Source organism: Sinohyriopsis cumingii, chromosome 2, assembly GCF_028554795.1.
Source record: "Sinohyriopsis cumingii isolate HCF-2022 chromosome 2, ASM2855479v2, whole genome shotgun sequence".
NCBI classification, from domain to species: Eukaryota; Metazoa; Mollusca; class Bivalvia; order Unionida; family Unionidae; genus Sinohyriopsis; species Sinohyriopsis cumingii.
The window spans coordinates 146,760,109-146,779,512 of NC_142962.1; the positions used below are offsets into that span (position 1 = coordinate 146,760,109).

The following is a 19,404-nucleotide window of genomic DNA, read 5'->3' on the forward strand; positions in this document are numbered from 1 at the left end:
AATATGATGTCATAGTGACTTTACATAATTTGATGCCATTGTGACCTCACATAATATGATGCCATTGTGACCTTGCATAATATGATGCCACTGTGACCGTATGATGCCATTGTGACCTAACATAATCTGATGCGAATGTGACCGTATGATGCCATTGTGACCTTACATAATATGATGCCACTGTGACTGCATGATGCCATTGTGACCTAACATAATCTGATGCAAATGTGACCGTATGATGCCATTGTGACCTTACATAACATGATGCCGCTGTGACCTTACATAATATGATGTCATAGTGACTTTACATAATTTTATGCCATTGTGACCTTACATAATATGATGCTATAGTGACCTTACATAATATGATGCCACTGTGACCTTACATAATATGATGATATTGTGACCTTACATAATATGATGCCATTGTGACCACATGATGCCATTGTGACCTTACATAATACGATGCCACTGTGACCTTATGACGCCATTGTGACCTTACCTAATATGATGCCATAGTGACCTTAAATACCATATATACTTGCATATAAGCCTACCCCCAAACTGAACAGGTATAAACACGAAAAAGTGCATGACCCAAATTATTCAGCTTATATGCAAGTATATACAGTAATATGATGCCATAGTGACCCTACATAATTTGATGCCAATGTGACCTCACATAATATGATGCCATTGTGACCTTACATAATATGATGCCACTGTGATATTATGATGCCACTGTGACCTTATGATGCCCCTGTGACCTTACATAACATGATACCACCATGATCTTACATAATATGATATCATTGTGACCTTATGATGCCATTATCACCTTACAAAATACTATGCCACTGTGGCCTTACATAATATGATGCCATTGTGACCTTACATAATATGATGCCACTGTGGCCTTACATAATATGATATCATTGTGACCTTATGATGCCATTGTCACCTTACAAAATACAATGCCACTGTGACCTTACAAAATATGATGCCATTGTGACCTTACATACTATGATGCCACTGTGACCTTACAAAATATGATGCCACGATGACCTTAGTAACACACTAAGAATCGATCCCTGTGACCTAGGCACTAGCAACTAAGAAAACCATCATAGGCCACCGAAGTTTGAGATTCATTCAAATTAAAACAACAAATCTGAGAATTTAAAATGGACTTTTCCTGCTGTCTGCTGATTAGTTTATTCTACAATCACTGCTGGCCGCTAGTACAGTGTATTTTCTACTACATTCTGCTGACCACTAGTACAAAGTATTTTTCTGAGACACTCTCTGCTGACCACAAGTACAATGTAGTTTTGAGGTTATATAAATGATACAGGAGATATTAACAAACAAAAGACTACTGCATATAAAAAACTGAGTTGATTTTTTCCTTGAGAACAGTTTGCATCATACTGACTAGCATTCAACAGTAGTAATTACTGACATTAAAATAATCAAGTCTTTGTTTACATGCAAAAGATCAAGGACTACAGTGTATGATATAATTTGTGAATATTCATATCTTGTGTTAAGTGAATTGTCAGTCAAGCTTTATAATTTGATATATGTGAAAAGAAATATCAGTATGTGACCTTACCCTTCTTGAGTGTGGATTTTCTAAATCTTCCCAGGCACCACTTGCTGGAAAACAAAGAAATTCATTTTTATTAAAATTTCACAGCTATAATCTTTCAGTTTCCTATCCATGAGCAATTAGCACTGAAACTAATGAAAGTTAGAGTCCCTATTTTCTTTTCATGTGTTCGGACCTAAAGTTTTAAGTTATGAACTTCTGAAGTATTGAAAATTGGATCTACATTTGTCTATGTGCAGGTCTCCCATATGTTAGAAAACTGCACCCAGGAATTTCCATTTTAACAACAACTGACATCTCGACTGAAGTATGCTAATGTGAAAAATGTATGCTACAGTATTATCATGAAAATATATCATTTTTCCACATTCATCTTTAATACTGATATTTAGTTTTAATTCAATAAACACACTAAATATCAGCATAAAAGATAAAAATAGAGAAGAAAAAAATTCATAATATGACTTGCATATTCCTCATGGAATTTCTGCATCACTTTTATTTGTTTTGAAGGCACATCCATCATGAATCAAAAGTTTGTTGGGTTGCTTTGGGTATTTTAAGATCTGGAGTAAAAAGAATCTGAAAATCTGAATTTTCAGATTTTTAAACAAAAAATTCAAGATGATCCCAAATTTATAAAGATAACTGGCATGTCTGCATAAAGGGTGTGATATGACAAGATGGATGATAAATGACATGAAGGGTGACGTTTAACATAATGACTTGTTATGACACGAAGAATGTGATATGACTGAATAACTGAACATGTATATCACAATATGTACCCTCCACAGACATGGCATGGCCATAAAAATGTAATAAAAGAATCAACTACTGTAAATACTCACAAGTCAAAATGTACCCTCCACAGACATGGTATGGCCATAAAAATGTAATGGAGAATGTGTGTGATTTGGATTTTTAATGATGCTTTAAAAATTTGTCAGTCATATCACTGCGATGTCTTCAGTGTGGCAGTTTATAGTGATGTCTACCACTAAGGCATCACAGTGCAGACATGTAGCATGATGTCCCACCCAGTCACATTATCCTGTCACCAGGCCGACCAGTCCTAACACTAACCTCTTTATGCTGAGCGCCAAGCAAGGCAGCTGTATGTATAATTTTTTTAAGTCTTTGGTATGACTTGGCCGGTCATTGAACCCATGAATTCCCACATTCGAGGCAGATTTTCTCTAACCACTAGGCCATTGGAGTGGTCACACACAATGGAGAGAATGTTGGTATACTGCTAAGTCACTTTTATGTACTATGGCTGAAACTTCTTTGGATATTGTACTTGCAGAAATTGTACATTATCTAAGCACACAGCTAACTAAAATGACTGCTCCCTTGTGCTAAAATTTTTTTAGTCTGAATTGGTCAAAAGTACATTCTCTTTGACAGTTACAAAAATAGGGAAAATGAATTCTGACAGACCAGACAATACCAGCTTCTGAAAATACAATGAACGAGTTACCAAATATATTGAATATAAAAAAAGTTAGTGGGTTTTATATTTTACAATTTACCTCCGAAGTCCAGGAACTGAAAATAACCAATCAGAGCAATTTTTGAGAGTTGCACATCTAAAGTAAAGCCATGCTGTAGACTCAAAAACCCATATTGTACCCACCAACCATACACCAAAATATAGGGAATTAAAGGTTCTTTGTAAAATACCAAAGATATACAAGGTCCTTCTTTTTAAACAGCCCGTATAACCAGTGAGGAAACCCAGGGAAATTCTCTCTTTAAAATTCTAACCCTATGCAAAAAAATAAGAAACTGTAAAGCACCACCAATGTAAAATAGATATTATAGTTCCTTACCCACAGACTTATCTGAAATACCAACATCCCTTGTGGTCCAGCGGCAAAAGCCACAGGCCATGTAATACATCTTCTTGGGAGCTGATTTATTGGGATCCTCAGCATCCGACACAATCTGGCTTGTAGCACGGGTTGTCAAGGTGTGACCACAGCTTGGACAGTCAAAGCAATTGGTGCACCTGAAGAACATTATGTGCAGCAAGTTAATACAACAAATGTACCAGGAGATATACAAGAGGTAAAATTATAAACATAAGAAATCTTACAACAATGCTCAATATAATGTGTAATAAATATGTTAGATCTGTTTTGATAGTAAGAAGATTATCACAACTTTGGCACAAATTTTATTATCCCTAAAGTCACTTATTCCTTCATGTTTATTTAATTCAAGATTTAAAACTGGATGTACTTGGACTATAATGGCGACAGTTGTTGTTTAAGGTTTAATGCCATTTCTCAGCATAAGATAGCCTATGTATGGCAGCCAGTATAAATAGTGGAGGAAGATCTTGGGAAAATCTGGTAAGATCTACCTACACACAGGAAGCTACTGGTGAGCTTTCTCACATATCCACACTGGCCAAGACTGACACTAAAAATATGTGGACAGATGTGAGATGGCAGTGATCAATAAAGTGAGCACTTTAGGCAACTCATCCACCCAAGGCCCCTACTGGAGACAGAAAAGAACCAAAAGAGACTAGAGTACAGTGGAGCCTCGTTAATCCTGACACATTCGTTCCCAGTGAATATGTCCGGATTAACGAGCTTTCCAGATAATTGAATCATGCACATTTTTATTTTACGATGTCATCACACCATATACATGTACATGTATATGCTAGCTGTAATTGTACTGCATATTCAATAATGGTTGAAATAAATTAATGAATACTTCTACTGACGTGTGTTTATTTCATATTATTATAACATGCGATTCTACATACATGTACAGTAAATATAAGTTTAGACAATGAACACTTTGTTCATGTCGACACTCTCTGCTTCTCCCTCATACAATTTGCCTTTGATGCCCCGCCGATTCTTGGAATTTTGTAGCCAACCACGAGAATAGGCAAAGTCAGTGATGCTGAGTTGGTCTCCGAGTATCTTTGCCTTGGCAATGAACATTTCATCGGTGACGGCGGCATGGTGGGTCCACATGTCTGAGAACCACAAGAAGACAGGCATCATCGACTTGTTGATATTTGGCGTGGCGAGTGCGAGTTAGGTCTGCTGAGTCGGCAGGTATGGAAAATCATTTGCCCGTTTTTTTTTTTTATGATGTCTGCAAATGTCGACATGCCAATGACTAAGGATGAATAAGCCATAATATGCTGGTGTATATCTTGAATGGTAGCTTTTGGGTGATCTTTGTGCTGGCAGATCTTTTTTATGCTGGCCGGTATCTCTACTCGTCTACGCTTGCTTGATGGTGTCGCCATAATATATGTAAAATGTACAATGAATACAAACTGATATCTCACGTTACGGTAAACTAATGAAATGCAGTCATTTCTATTAGTCGTATTTTACAGCTGTTATTGTTGCTAATGAGCTGATAACTGACGTCCACATTTTATTCTGATATGAAGCCCTATACTGTCCACAGCTTAAATCAATTAACTGTATTTGTACAGCCATCAATAAACTATGATTGTTACATACAATTGGTAAACAACAAAGAGGCTTAATAACACACTTAATTTATTTACCAAATGTCATGTCAAAAAGCATAGACAATTTGATCCCAGTGTGATTATTTAATTATTAACACCCCCGTCGGCGACTAGCTAAAACAGACATTGTTTATTACAATCGCTGGTTACAACATGGTCACGCTACCTAGTTTTTCCACACACATGATCATGTGATTAATGGATAACTTTAACATACCACTAGAATTTTAACAATCAGAGATTGATACATTGGCACACCTCCAAATTTGCGTAGGTGAATCTGTATTATCCAAATGACTGTATTTTCATATACGATTTTTCTATTTTTCTTATTTTTGGACAGATTATTTCCGGATTATCGATACAAGTTTTAAAGTAATTTTACACTTTGGTCCCCAATTTTGATTTCCGGATCCAGAACGCGGATTTCTTGATTAACAGAGCAAATTAACGTTTAGGAATTCCGTTCCCGTTGAATTATGTCCGGATAGCGAGGTTTCCGGATAAACGGAGTCCAGATTAACGAGGCTCCACTGTATTAGTAAAATACATGTGCCTGCTCATTTGCTTTGTCCCCACACCCATTTACACACCGACCCAAAATATGCAACTCATGGGTCAAGCTTTCAACAGTAACAACAAAACCAAGAACCAAATGTTTCCAAATTATGGCGCAGGTCAACAAATGTATTCAATGGAGCATAACCTTAGAGTCTCATCTGAATACTTCCCATCAAAACGTGTTGACATTTGGATGGGTAATGACATACAAAATTTTCAGACATATTAGCTTCAGTAATTGCACAGGTAGGATTACATGGTCTCTTTCTCTTCCAAAAGCTCAAGGATAAATAGTAAGGAAGCAATTCTGCAAAATGACCATCTAGCAAGATACACTTTTATATAAACAGTAAAAGATATCACCACTCTTCCAGCTTCAATAGAAAACTGAATCTTTTCTATGCGTATAACTGAATCTACATGACACAGCAAGACATGCACTGAATTTCAAGCAAGTGCCCATTTCATCATCTTAACAAGTATAATGATGTTCAAGATATGAAGTAAGATATTCAGGCCAAAGGCATGAGTGACATCTACACTTGTACTTTGTGTAACAAGATCACAAATTACATATATCATTAACAAGGATTCTTTGGAATTATGTCTTCACCTGTCAGGAGTGCTATGATGTATGTCAACTTGAAAACAAAATCTATCTCTTTACCAATTCTGCCATCAGAAATGTGATATCAATGTCTCACTATCTTGCTAAGCACAACTGATTTCTTGGATTTAAAGAGAATGCTCCACCCACTATTAATATAGACCAGGACTCAAAAGCTTTTCCATTGGCTGCTTGTCCTAAAGGGAAAATGACGTGAAATTCTTATTTGTCCTGCATCAATTTTACTCATCATACAATGTAAATGATACTTAGTCCATTTAAAATGCCATTAGTCCAAAAAAGGATGATCTTGAAAAAGTGAGCTGTCTTTTCTAATCAGACACTCATAAATACATTTGGAATTTTCAAGCCCTGTTGCCGTTTCAAATCTTTTTTTTCTTCCCCTCAATGAATAAAAATTATGGTGATCAAATACAGTTAGGTAAGTAGTAAAAAAAAATTAAAAAATGAACTAAAATGTTTGGAGTTATAAAGCTTTATGACCCACTTTGTTTGGACAAAGAAATAAATGACTACCAATCTATGTTTTTTTAAATAGGATGCAGTCAGGTAGATGTTTCACCTAGTTGAGTGATAACAGTGAGCAGTAATCCAATGGAATGTTTGGTGTGCAACAGATAACTGCCATGTTTTCAGAATGTTTTTATGAACTAAAAACTAAAAACTGAATGAACTAAGAATGAATTTACCAAAGCTAAATAATACCAGTCTGTCCTAGTGTACAAGTATATAATCATTGTCCCCCACAAAATTTCCAGTTCCTGCTAAAAAAAAACAACATATCGACCGTATCTGGCGACAGCCATGCACATTTCCTGTTTACAACATGTCCTGTCCTCGAAAAAGTACTTTCCGATGGAAATGACGTTGCTGGAATAGAGATATTTTCGCGCAAGGGCAGCCAGACTGGGATATCATGTAGTATTATCTCGCCAATACTGAAGAATGTCAACATTAACATGAACAGGTGTCACCGACACATATATGATATTTTGATAGTGTTGTTGACAAATTATTTTGTGAATGGGTACTTGTCATTAATTTTCTATGTCCCGGGGTTTTCACTACGACTGGGTACCTGGTTACCCGGGTACCCGTTAACAGCCCTATTGCCAACTGATAAATTAAAATATTTATTGACCTGTTTTTCTTCAGCTTTGCTTCAGATGATGGCATGTTCTCAAGGCAATTAGGGCAGTAGGGGCTGTCAACCTGCAAAAATGAAACATGCATTATAGTATTATAGTGGGTTCATGAGTTATAAAAATTTACATATTATGCATTTGAATTTGGAAAGTGAATAATCTTTGGAATCTTACAAGTGTTCTAATACTTGGAAACAATCCTGTTGTCTTGTAAGTAGGTCAGTTTACTGGCATATTTATTGTTTGCAATGATGTCAGTGTTTGGGATATACCAAAATACCGAACACAACCGAACTATCAGACTGGGTTTCCTAAGACTTAGATATTACCTATTATTATTATTTGGTTCTTAGTGTCCATTTCCAAAACAGAGTGATGCACATAAATCATACATGAATAAGTTTGGAATCTGCCAGCATTTTGTATGACAAGAGATTTCAAGCACTTATCCATCATTTGGGAAACAACAGATTACATACATGCTTAGCCAAAATCCATCTTCACTTCAGACAGCTATTGGTCTTATCCAATGTGAATATATTTCTTAATTCTCTTTTTAAATCATCTTTAGCCATCTTTGGATTTCTATAATGATTCTGTAGTAATTCTAAAGGTTGTTTACTTCCTGTGCCACAGCTCATATAGGTTGTTATATTACATATTAAGCTTTATTTACAAATGGTTTCTCCTCATGCCAAAAGTTGTATAATTATAGATTCATGTCAACTGAAAGGCTGCCATAACAGCTTCTTGGACTCATGACACCTTCTTGATTGGTCCCCCAAAACAATCATTCACTATTACATAATTCCCCTTGATCAGCAATATTACTAATGATACACTGCCAATTTACTGCTCTGTATATGTTACTACTGATACACTGCCAAGGTACGGATCTACATGTTACTATTGATACACTGCCAAGGTACTGCTCTATATGTTTTTACTGATACACTGCCAATATACTGAATCATCTATATGTTACTGTTGATACACTGCCATGGCATTATCTACTATTGATACACTGCCAATTTAATTGTTTTTGTTCCTATTGATACACTGCCAAGGTACTGCTCAATATGTTTTTACTGATACACTGCCAATATACTGAATCATCTATATGTTACTACTGATACACTGACATGGCATTATCTACTATTGATACACTGCCATGGTACTGATCTACTATTGATACACTGGCAAGATACTCGTCTATATCTGTTCCTACAGATACAATGTCAATGTAATGCTGTATATGTTACTACTGATACACTTGCCAAGGTACTGCTCTGCATGTTACAATTGGCACCCGCACATAGGGGCAAGGTTGGTGGGGGGGCACTTGCCCATCCATATGATCTCACCTCTAAACTTGTTTTGGCCTACACCCATAAAACTTAATAGCTGACCACTACATGTTTGCCCCTGCCACCCTTGAAAATAATTCTGCAAGGTACTGCTTTGTATCTGTTACTACTGATGCACATGACTGCACCAATGTTTATATAGGAATTATTGAGATAAAGTCCTCAAAAGACAGAAATTAATTTTCATGGTTCTTTTTATTGTCAAAAATAATTCAGTTAAGCATTTTATCTGAAAAATTGCTATAAAAGCATTTCATTTGTCTACCTCAATAACGTTTGCCGAATAGTGCGAGCAAGGTTTTTGCCACAAAGTCTAAGTCTAAGATGTTTACAAATGTGTAAAAAGTTGACATATGAATACAAATATGCCTACTTACTTATCTACTTTAAGAGCTATTTGCTTTATTGTGCAACAACGTTTTGATTATTAACAATATATGCCAGCAGTAAAAGTTCAAAAATGCATAAAAATAAAATTGAAAATTGCTGTAATGGCATGAAAATCTAATTAGATTATCTATATATGGATGGATTATTAGTGGCACAATCTCAATAACAAGCTTCTAAGGACAGACAGAGAAGCATGACCAAACCAAGATGCCTCCTCCGCATGCAGTACAAGTATACAACAGCTTTTCCTTAACTTTAGTAATGAGTAAGACTCCTCCTCAAACTGATTAAAATCAGATCTCCACTGTTCTACGTGAAGATCTGACTGTGAATACTTATGGGTCATATTCTGGTGACCTATGTTATTACCATAATTGCTAATTTTATCAGCCAATCAGATGAAGTCTTACACCTTTGCATTTGGGAGACTCAGCATCATGGCTGAAGAGCATCAATGTCTGCCAAACGATTTTATTCACTTCCAAATTTCTGAAAGCTGCATTTCCATTGGTTAAATCAAAGGTCACCAAAACAAGACCCCTAACCAGTCACTGTCAGATCTCTGCCTAGGACAGTGGAGATCTGATTTTAATCAGATTGGACTCTTCCTTAACCTGTTAGAAATAGATGATCTCTAAATTTATACAGAGAATTATGTAATATATAGTCTGAATTTAACATCATCTGTCTCAAGAGGCTATGCAAATATTAATATCTGTGTAGAAAAACAGAAGTATGTGCAAACAGAAATTGAGGATAAAGATATTAAAAAAACATTAAAGTAATAAAACATGAATTTCACAGAATGCTATCTTACCTGCACCACTGTGATATGATACAAAAAAACCTGAACAGTCACCTGAACAAGAAAATTTAACCACTGTGACCTAACACTAGGTCACTGAGGAAATTAATATTCCTAATATAAATAGAACATTAAACTTCCTGACTCTACAAACAAACATATCTAAGGAACTGAGCCAAAAGCAAAACCAACCAAACTGATGGAGCATGAAAAGTGGGTGACTGTGACCTACTTTTGCATAAGGTGAGAAGTACCCTCCAAGACAAAAGCACCTATCCGGTTTCATGACTGTGCATACAATAGTGTCAGATAAACTGACCTGAATGCAAAACTTGAATGCAAACACTAAGACATGAACAAAATTATCACAATAATCAGCGAAACTGAACTATTCCTTATGTGTGAAAGTGGGTCATCACGACCTACTCTTTTTCAAAGTGGATAGTACCTTCACAGATATATACACCCATAGTGGTAGAAAAAGTTTGAAAATCCATGGCTGTCACCTAGCAACCAGCTTTGAAAAACTGCCCTGCCCTGTATTCACACATGTAGAAGATTAAATATATTTTAAATATTGTATAAATTAGCATATTCATACTTGGCAAAGTATGTGGAAATAAAACTAAACCAACTAACTTCAGAACATCAAACCCAGTATTGGAGAGTGGCGTCCCTTGCACAGAATAAACTGGAGGAATGATATGATATATTATATGATACTGTGCCAATTATGTATTGGACATGCAAACCTGATGGACAGATACTATCTATAGGGTGAACCTCAACATGACTGCTTACAATGCCAGTGTGCAATGACAATGGATCACGTGTACTGACTTACCTCTTGTAAGTCAAGCATTTTGACATAATGCAAGCTAAAATGCTTGTCTGAATATTGTCTGAAAATTACAGTAGTATGGTTTTCAATACATCAGTTCGATCTACATCCAATGAAGAAAGACTGAAAAGTAGATTCTTCTTTTTTCAGCTTTACATATCGTCACAAAGGTACTGAAAACACTCTGACAGCTGCCTGTAAATATTGTTTGAGGTTTCATGCTCAGACTTCTTAAATAAAATCATAGAGGCAGTATAAATATAGGGGTGGACAAATCATCCAGGACACCCAAAATATGAATGCTGGGCAGGCAGTTTTCCCCAATGTGACATTAGCGTAGCAACTTCAAAAGATGGGTACCCAAATTATCTCTACATAATTCTGTAGTTGAATGTAGAGCAATACTACTGGTAGGAATCTATATGTATCAGCTACTCATCTGAGTATGGAATAATATTCCATCCAATTTGTCCCTTTGTGTAAACCTTCCAAGAAACAAGACTAGTGAATGCTTGTCTTTTGTCTACACACAAACATATGTTAGTGGTATCTCTCATCTTTGATGTGACTCACTGAAATTCTTTGAACCAGGAATTTTTCCATTGGTTAGTGGAAGAAATGGGCAATTGCTAAGTGAAGCAGATCATGTGACTGCTGTTTTTCTTGGCTAACTTTAACTCAATGAATATGGCAGGTATAAAGAATAAAACCAACTGCAGTTGTTTTGCATGCTGTATTGGCTTGTAAGGTACTAAACAAAGATCCCATATGGAAAGTTTATATTTACAAGACAGTTTAGACAGGAAAAACAGCATCATGTTAATGATAACGTGAGCCATAATTATGCAAACTTGGATAAACATAATAAAATACAGATGGGTTTCTGGTCAGCACTTATACCAGTGTGCTCATGCAGCATATATATATATATATATATATATATATATATATATATATATATATATATATACCCATCTGTATTTTATTATGTTTATCCAAGTTTGCATAATTATGGCTCACATTATCATTAACATGCTATATTTCCTGTATATATATATATATATATATATATATATATATATATATATATATATATATATAATGAGCACATCAAGGATGTGGGCAGATTGTCAGATTTAAGATTTTGCTATGCTTTCAATCTGAAAGGTGAATCCAAAAAGATCAACTTTGCTTTCTTGCAAGACTTAAATGTATTTCAAGGCTTACAGTATAATTAATTTCTGCATTTAAAAAAGCCCAGACCAAGAAGTTGTTCTTCACTTTTTTTTTCTTCCAGACATGACTTGGAAAGAAAAGAACGGAGGCAGTGAACAACTTTTAGATCTAGTATCCCGCTCCAGATGGTGCCATGATGGGGGGATGCTGCAATGCAAACTCAGATTATGCCTATATCTTTAGAAATTTCCGCATACAGAGATGTGTGGACACGATAGGAAGATTATAATTTAATCTGGGATGTTCATCGAAAACAGGTTACACCTACTTCATGCAAAACACAATCGCCACTCCGAAGTTTCTGACAGTGTCTGCAGAGATATAATCTGCATAACGGTTCCCATTTTCCGCACGAGCACAAATATTTCACAACATTCACATCTAAAAGCGTGGCCATTGCTTCTAAAATTGCGGAAGATTTTTCAATTCATGTATTCAAACAGACATTTTAGAACCGGCCATTAATTATATTCTCGGACGTAGACGCTCATTAATCATGTGAAGCAAATGTAAGCTTCCATAGTTCACAGACGACTGGCCAACATACAGATGATGTCATCCAATTCATATCGTATGCAAACTGTTACTGACAAGTTTTTCTAAGTCCATTTCCCAAGCGATATTAATAACAATAATTATATTTTTGTTTATATAAACATGGTCAATGCAAATGTACTTTAAGTCATTCTATTTGGCCATCACCGGCAATTCACTTAACGAGCAGGCTTTGGAAAATATTTACAAACTCAGTAAAGATACTTCCAAGGATGGAAGCATTGGACAAGTTCATTAGGATTGCATATGCATTCAAGTCATTGTTCAGGGCGAACCTCCACTCCACCACCAGATTTAGTAGTGTGGTTGGACATCGAAACACATTTATATACAAAGATAGAAAAGTTATGAGAAATATTGTCACAAGGGCTAATTACATAGAAGCCGTTAAAAATGTTAGAAGTGTCTGGTAAATACTGACTGGTCTGTCGTTGCCTTTATCCATAGGAGCATATATTTTAGTGTATTGGGATTACCTGTGTATCTTTCAGACGATCTGGATAGTTGGTCAATTAAAGAGTATGCTAATTTCTGAGTGTGCAAATGTTGAACATAATTTAAGAATGTTAAGAGTTACGTTGTCAACACCTGCAGATTTTACTTTGTATCAAAACCTTTCATAATTTTTAAAACTTGTTGAGTCACAACAGGTTTGAGTTTGAGAGTTATGTAATTTTCTAATGGCTGATTGTGATGAACACCTTGTTGTTGTTGTTGTTGTTCTGGGGTTTAACGCCATTTTCAGCACAAGATAGGCCATATATGACGGCCAGTATAACTGGTGGAGGAAGAACCCTGGAAAACCCAGGAAAGAACCACCGACCCACGAGAAGCTACTGGCAGGCTCTCCCACGTACCCACGCTAGATGAACACCTTGTAACAAGTTCACTGTTCATTAGGGAGATGTATCGTTTTTGTGATAGTTTTGCTTTTGGTGCATGATTATTAATGACATCTAATAGTAACTTTTACTCTGCTCAATGTTTATCGTTAATATCATCAAATGTGTCAATGACGTGAATTTTACTAACATCAGCAATGAAGTTTTTCTCATCAAATTTTGTGCACCTTCTGGAAGTGACATTCTCGTGTCTCTTTGAAACGTGCCAATCTTTTAATTTCGTGAGTATCGTGCGATGCCAGTCATTTGAGCTATCTTCGAACATTCAAAATGTATAGAATGGCAAAAGAAATGTGGATTGTTAGTAGCAGCCAGATATTTGAACCATCGAGGCACCACACAGACACAGGCACACATACACAGGCGTCCCCGTGCGTGTGTAAAATATTGAAGAGTTTAACCGAGCAAAGCGATATACACGGACTCGACCTGTATAAAGGATACGACAATACAATAAAAATATCTTAACCAATCCAGAAATTATAACAAATCAGACAGGGGCTTTTATCCAAAGACCCAAGTTTTGTTGTGGATTGATAACGGTAGAGGGAACACGCATACTGAATGAAATGTGTTGAGTACATCATAAATAATAGCATAAAGCTACATTATATGGAACTGAACAGTTTTCAAAGAAATATTTTAATCAACAATATGGGTATCCAGGGATAATGAATGCTTGTTTTTAAGTTTAGACGGGGCAAATGTGTGGCCACAGATCGTTCTGCCAAAGAAAAAATATTCAAGAGCATAACATGTTAATTTGTCGAAGCATTAAATAAATATATACTGATTTTTCAGAAAAGATCTTCGGATTACTTTATATGACGCTATCATCCAGTTACATTGCACCAGCCTTGATATCTGGATTGTTAAAGATTACAGTACAAAGAAGAAATAAATTACGAATTTGATGTGGGTAAATACATAAAGTTGTACAGGGCGAATTTACAGTTCAGCACTAAGGTCTCGCATACCTTGTAATGTCATTCTACAGAGATTAAAAAAATAATAATAAAAAAAAATCGATAATTAATAGACAACGTCAGTGTTGAGCAGTATACGTGATTCAGTACATGAAGTTGCTGAAACGGAGTTCTACTTTATAGACCCTACTACGTCACGCAAAGGCATAGCAAAATGTTACATAATTCTGAAATCATTCAACCGTTTGAACGGAATGAGGCAACTTTGCAAGCTGCTGGACACACAAAAACACACAGCACAGTTTTAGGCGGTAATTGTGCTGGATTGTTAATAACACATACAACAATCACACACACCATATTATTTTGGTGTTTTATACCGCTTTAAAAGAGCTTCAAAGAACCTCACTTATGGTGATGAATAAGCAAATTAAGTACATGTATATGCAACAACAGAAGATTGAACAGATCTATTGCTTATGGAACAATGAGACAAATAGTAAAAACATAACTGAAAAGAGTGGAAAAATGACTGAAAAATAAGACTATCGGATATATGAAACCTTTGTTAAATCACTGAGCTGCTAAAATTTCAAATATACTTGCATTCCGCGTCCTATCCCTAACAGGCTTCCCCTATCCCTGCTATCAGCGGACCTATGAAACCGCTCCGTTCTTGTGGTACTTTTTTTTTCTTTTTTTTTTTTTCATATAAGTTTTTCGTGCTCGTGTTGTTGGCATTGTTAATAATTATTGATCAGATAAATTTTGGATTTTATAGAGACCCCTGTTACAGCAACTATTTGATTCCGTCACAGGTGACTCCGTCTCCGGATGCAGCTTTTTTTGTCGCTCATGGTACTGCACCTGATAGTGCAGCTAGTCCTGAAGTTCCTAGCACAGGTAATATCTTGGCAGTAGTTTTCGTGCTAAAGTAGCCATCGTTGTTCTTACTGATCCACCAAACAGCGCTTTCGGTCTGGCAAATGCTGTTATTTGTTCCACTGACAGATCAGTTATAAAAGGCTTGCCTTTTAACAATTTAGATATCGGGCGTTGTGTTAGAAGTAATTTAGTTGGAACGCTACGCATGTTGAAATCTATATTTAATGAAACCGCTTTTGGTTTAGCTATAGTTCGTGCTATTTTTTTTTTTTTTTTTTTTTTGTATTTGTCCTTGTGACAGGTTAATCTCATGCAAAATGTATTTCATTATGTATTTTGACAGATAAACTATTTTTAACACTTCACCTGTGCAGTCATTCTACCTTTGACAGCGTCAAGATTTATGTATCTGTCAGATGTTACAAGCGCGTATGCGTAATATGCATCAGATGGAGCTTTCTCCTAACGTCCATGTTTCTTCCATATCAGCAGTTAATCCATTAGCTCGTTCGCTGTGTTTACTGACGTCAAAGTGAAACATCTGGTAAAGAAATCGAAACTCCTCGACTGATTTCTGAGATCCACTGTCAGCATCCAGATACTTTTGCATCACCTCCATCAGATACATATAAACACGAAATAAATTTTTGTTAGCATCATCTCCAAAATTGGATTCGATATCTCGTTCAAGATATTGCTTAGAGTTTATTATCACAAATACTTGTCTGACGTCAGCGATATTAAAACTCGAGTTGTTTTGTAGTTGATTATTACGTTGTTCTTGTCTTTGAAATACAACAAATATATGTCTCGGTAACTGTTCGCTATGCGCTTTTGTTATTCGCCATGTGTTATCGGTTGAATTTGGTACAGCTATTTGGTAAACGTTATGCTGTTCGAAATATATTTTTCTACTGTAAGCGGCTAACATTGTCTCAAGTTCTATTAGTTTTGAGACGGATACAACAACTCGAGGAATCCATAACGCCAATCGTGAAATGACAAACTGAAAATTATTAGTAGGATCACCAGCAGCAGCAGCAGTTCTCATCAAAAAATAGCTTAGATTAGCTCTGTCAAGTATAAGCGTATGTTTTATACCACGAAATACTTTGTTATAGTCACGGCAAAACCCAAATAGTGTGGACAGCGGTAACATCATCGTGATTTTTCTTGTTCCGTTAGAAAACGCTTTTCGCTTAGCGTAACCTTCGTTGAATGTTCGATTTTTGACAGTGGTGTTATTTATAATATGATTTGCCACCGCTAACATTACAGTTCCGACAGCATCAGCTGCAGGTGGAGTAATTTCAAGAATATTACAAAGATTTATAAGCGAAGCTCTTATTGCATCCGTATTTGCTGCTGGTGGTGGTGCTTCAATTCTAAATGTAGCAGCGTTTGCTCTAAGAGAATTTCTTACTATAATCTCTCCTTCACCATTATTAGCTCCAGCTGCAAGTTCACCAAAATATGCAAATTCGTTTGAAACTGCATTTCCACTTCCAGTGTTTTTGAACCACATCATGTTTGTTGAAATAGATTTCGAGTAATCATCACTGAATGATGCTACGTTAAGAATAGTACTTGCAATTGGCAAGTGCATAGAAATGTGTTCAACTGTTTGACTGGCAAGTTGATAGCGTGCGCTTTTAAACAAGCTCCATCCTTTATTAACAAGTATAACTTGTGTATTGACGTCAACATTACCATTAGCGGCTGTTTTTATACTACATTAAACTTCAAGTACAACTTTATGAGGAAGCAAAAATACATCTTCATCTCGAGTATGAAATGATGCCCATTTTGTTAGGCTCATTAGAGTTCTCGTCGAGATATTCAACATATTCGAACTCCGTTGTAGAGTCGTCTATGGTTATCTCATCGGCAAGGTCACGCCACTATAATTAAACTCAACAACAACAAAAAGGTCAAGATATTTTGTAGACATTATTATTGTAATCGTCAGACAAAATCGTGATTATTTTACAATCACCTAAACATCAAAGCGAGTGCGAGCACTCTGAGGTTTATCTCGAATTATTAACTTTCTAACAATCTCTTCGCCGACCGGAGACAACAATTTTTTTGTCCATTGTATGATCGTACTTGCTGTTTGTGATGATGGTGCTATTTCAGCAATAACCTCTTTTATATCCGAACAACTTGGCACTCCACCCACATCAGTTATCTTTTGTCTAGCAACTGTTCCTGCTGCAGGTGCGGATCCTGTTGCAAAATATTTTGACAGGTCTAATGCGATCGGCGCTACGTTGTGAGCTATTCCATGTATATTTTCTATTATCTTTGAAAACATGTTTCCGATAAAACCACCTACTATTTTCCTGTGATAAAGTTTTCGTTGTTTCATCTTATTATACAAATTGTCTGATACAATTGGCTGTGATTAGGTAACTATGGTCGGTTAACCGACTACGGTGAGCTAACTCACTATGGTCAGCTACTGACGCGCAGATGAAGATATTAAGTAACACTTTCGTTGTTAAGATCAGTCTGGGGACCTGATTGATATGTAAGTGTCATCAAGATAGATGATATTTGATTTTCGACACTAATACGATAGGATCTGTCTCGGATCGACTTGCATGAAAAGAACCCGGTGGAACATCGGGGCTACACGAATAAATCGTTTGTCATTGGCTACATCGTGCCGTGTATGACCCAGTTGCAATAGAACATTTTATCAGGATTGTATTTACATCTGTGATGTTGACGGCTGACTCGCTGTCATATGATACCCTTGCAGATGTGTTAGATCTGTATTGTTGTTTATTGAATCAGATCAATGATCCGATTTTGTATTTGCTATTTAGATCTATAAACAATTTGTTTTAGTGTTATTCTTGCTCGTAGCGTGTTGTAGTTCGAAATTATTTCGAAATTATCAGATCATATATCACTACTGCCAGCAGTTACGAGATATTTTATTGCTTTGCTGATATCTGAGGCGTTGTATGCGCCTTGTGGTATCTTAGCAGATTTCCAGTCGATGACGCCATTGGTTTTCAACCCGAGCGTAAAATCTTCGTTGACGTTAGATTTAACTTTTGCCATAGAGTGTCAGACAGTAGCAGATACTAATCCAATCTCATATTATTTTGGGGACCTAGGAACGCGGAAAGTTTGCGCTGCTCGATGTTGCCTGAGATGAGTCAAGTAACAGTGTCATCAAAGACATTCTTATTTATTGTTCACATATAAAACTAAGACAGTTTCGAATTAGCGAATCAGATCGCTGTGTAACACATAATATTCGTCAGTCGTTAAGGATCCGTTTGGTCTCAGATGATCAAGTATTTCGACCATTTCGTTGTAAATTTATGTGCTAGTGTTTCCAGCTTCCTTCGATGATATAAGCAGCATCAGTCGATCAATAATATCAGCTGCCGAGTTAAATATCTTTAATCCACCGCCTTCTTTCTCTTATACATTATCATATTCAGAATTTGATTTGTCTGATTCATCTGATTTATCTGATTCATATGATTTATTGACTTCGAGGTAGACTTTTATGAGATAAGCATCAGACGACTATAAAGAGTTTTTTTTTCTCAAATCTTTTTAATTTAGAACTAAAGCTATAAATGTACCAAACGATTTTTCTAGCGGTCTACCCCTTTTGGGTTTATATTCTTCTATTGTTTTGTTCGATATATATCATTTGCTATATTTCCATTCATAAGATCTTTCGCAAGATCAACAACATTCAGTTTTTCATCATCGCTGGTCAAATCATAACAATTTTATAATTCATCAAAGGTGAAAATTCTGTTAGTTCTGAGATAGCATTGTCGATGTTTATTTTATTTTTCTTTAGAAAATCTGAGCAGTCTCTGAGATATTCTGTCCAAACTTGCTGATAGTTGTTTCAATATGTCTTACCCATAAAATAAATTTTTCAGATCCACTAGTCATTATATCCTGGAACTTTCTTAAATTTTGTTCAGGTTCAATTTGTTTCCTTACGATAAACTTATTTTGTTTTAAACGACTTTTGCTGGGGCTTTTTTACG

General features: G+C 35.9%; 1 protein-coding gene across 1 annotated transcript in view; it reads right to left on the reverse strand.

Annotated features, from left to right (window-relative positions):
* LOC149806031 (dynactin subunit 4-like) overlaps nt 1–12,573 on the reverse strand; it is a 38,923-nt gene extending 26,350 nt beyond the window's left edge. The window contains exons 1-4 of the mRNA XM_089950884.1: nt 12,371–12,573; nt 7,460–7,530; nt 3,448–3,626; nt 1,616–1,659 (exon numbers count right to left, since the gene is read on the reverse strand). Of these exons, the coding sequence (XP_089807010.1) occupies nt 1,616–1,659; nt 3,448–3,626; nt 7,460–7,530; nt 12,371–12,499 (423 nt within the window). The 5' untranslated portion in view covers nt 12,500–12,573. The remainder of the gene's footprint in view (nt 1–1,615; nt 1,660–3,447; nt 3,627–7,459; nt 7,531–12,370) is intronic.
* Between the last annotated feature and the right edge of the window lie 6,831 nt (nt 12,574–19,404).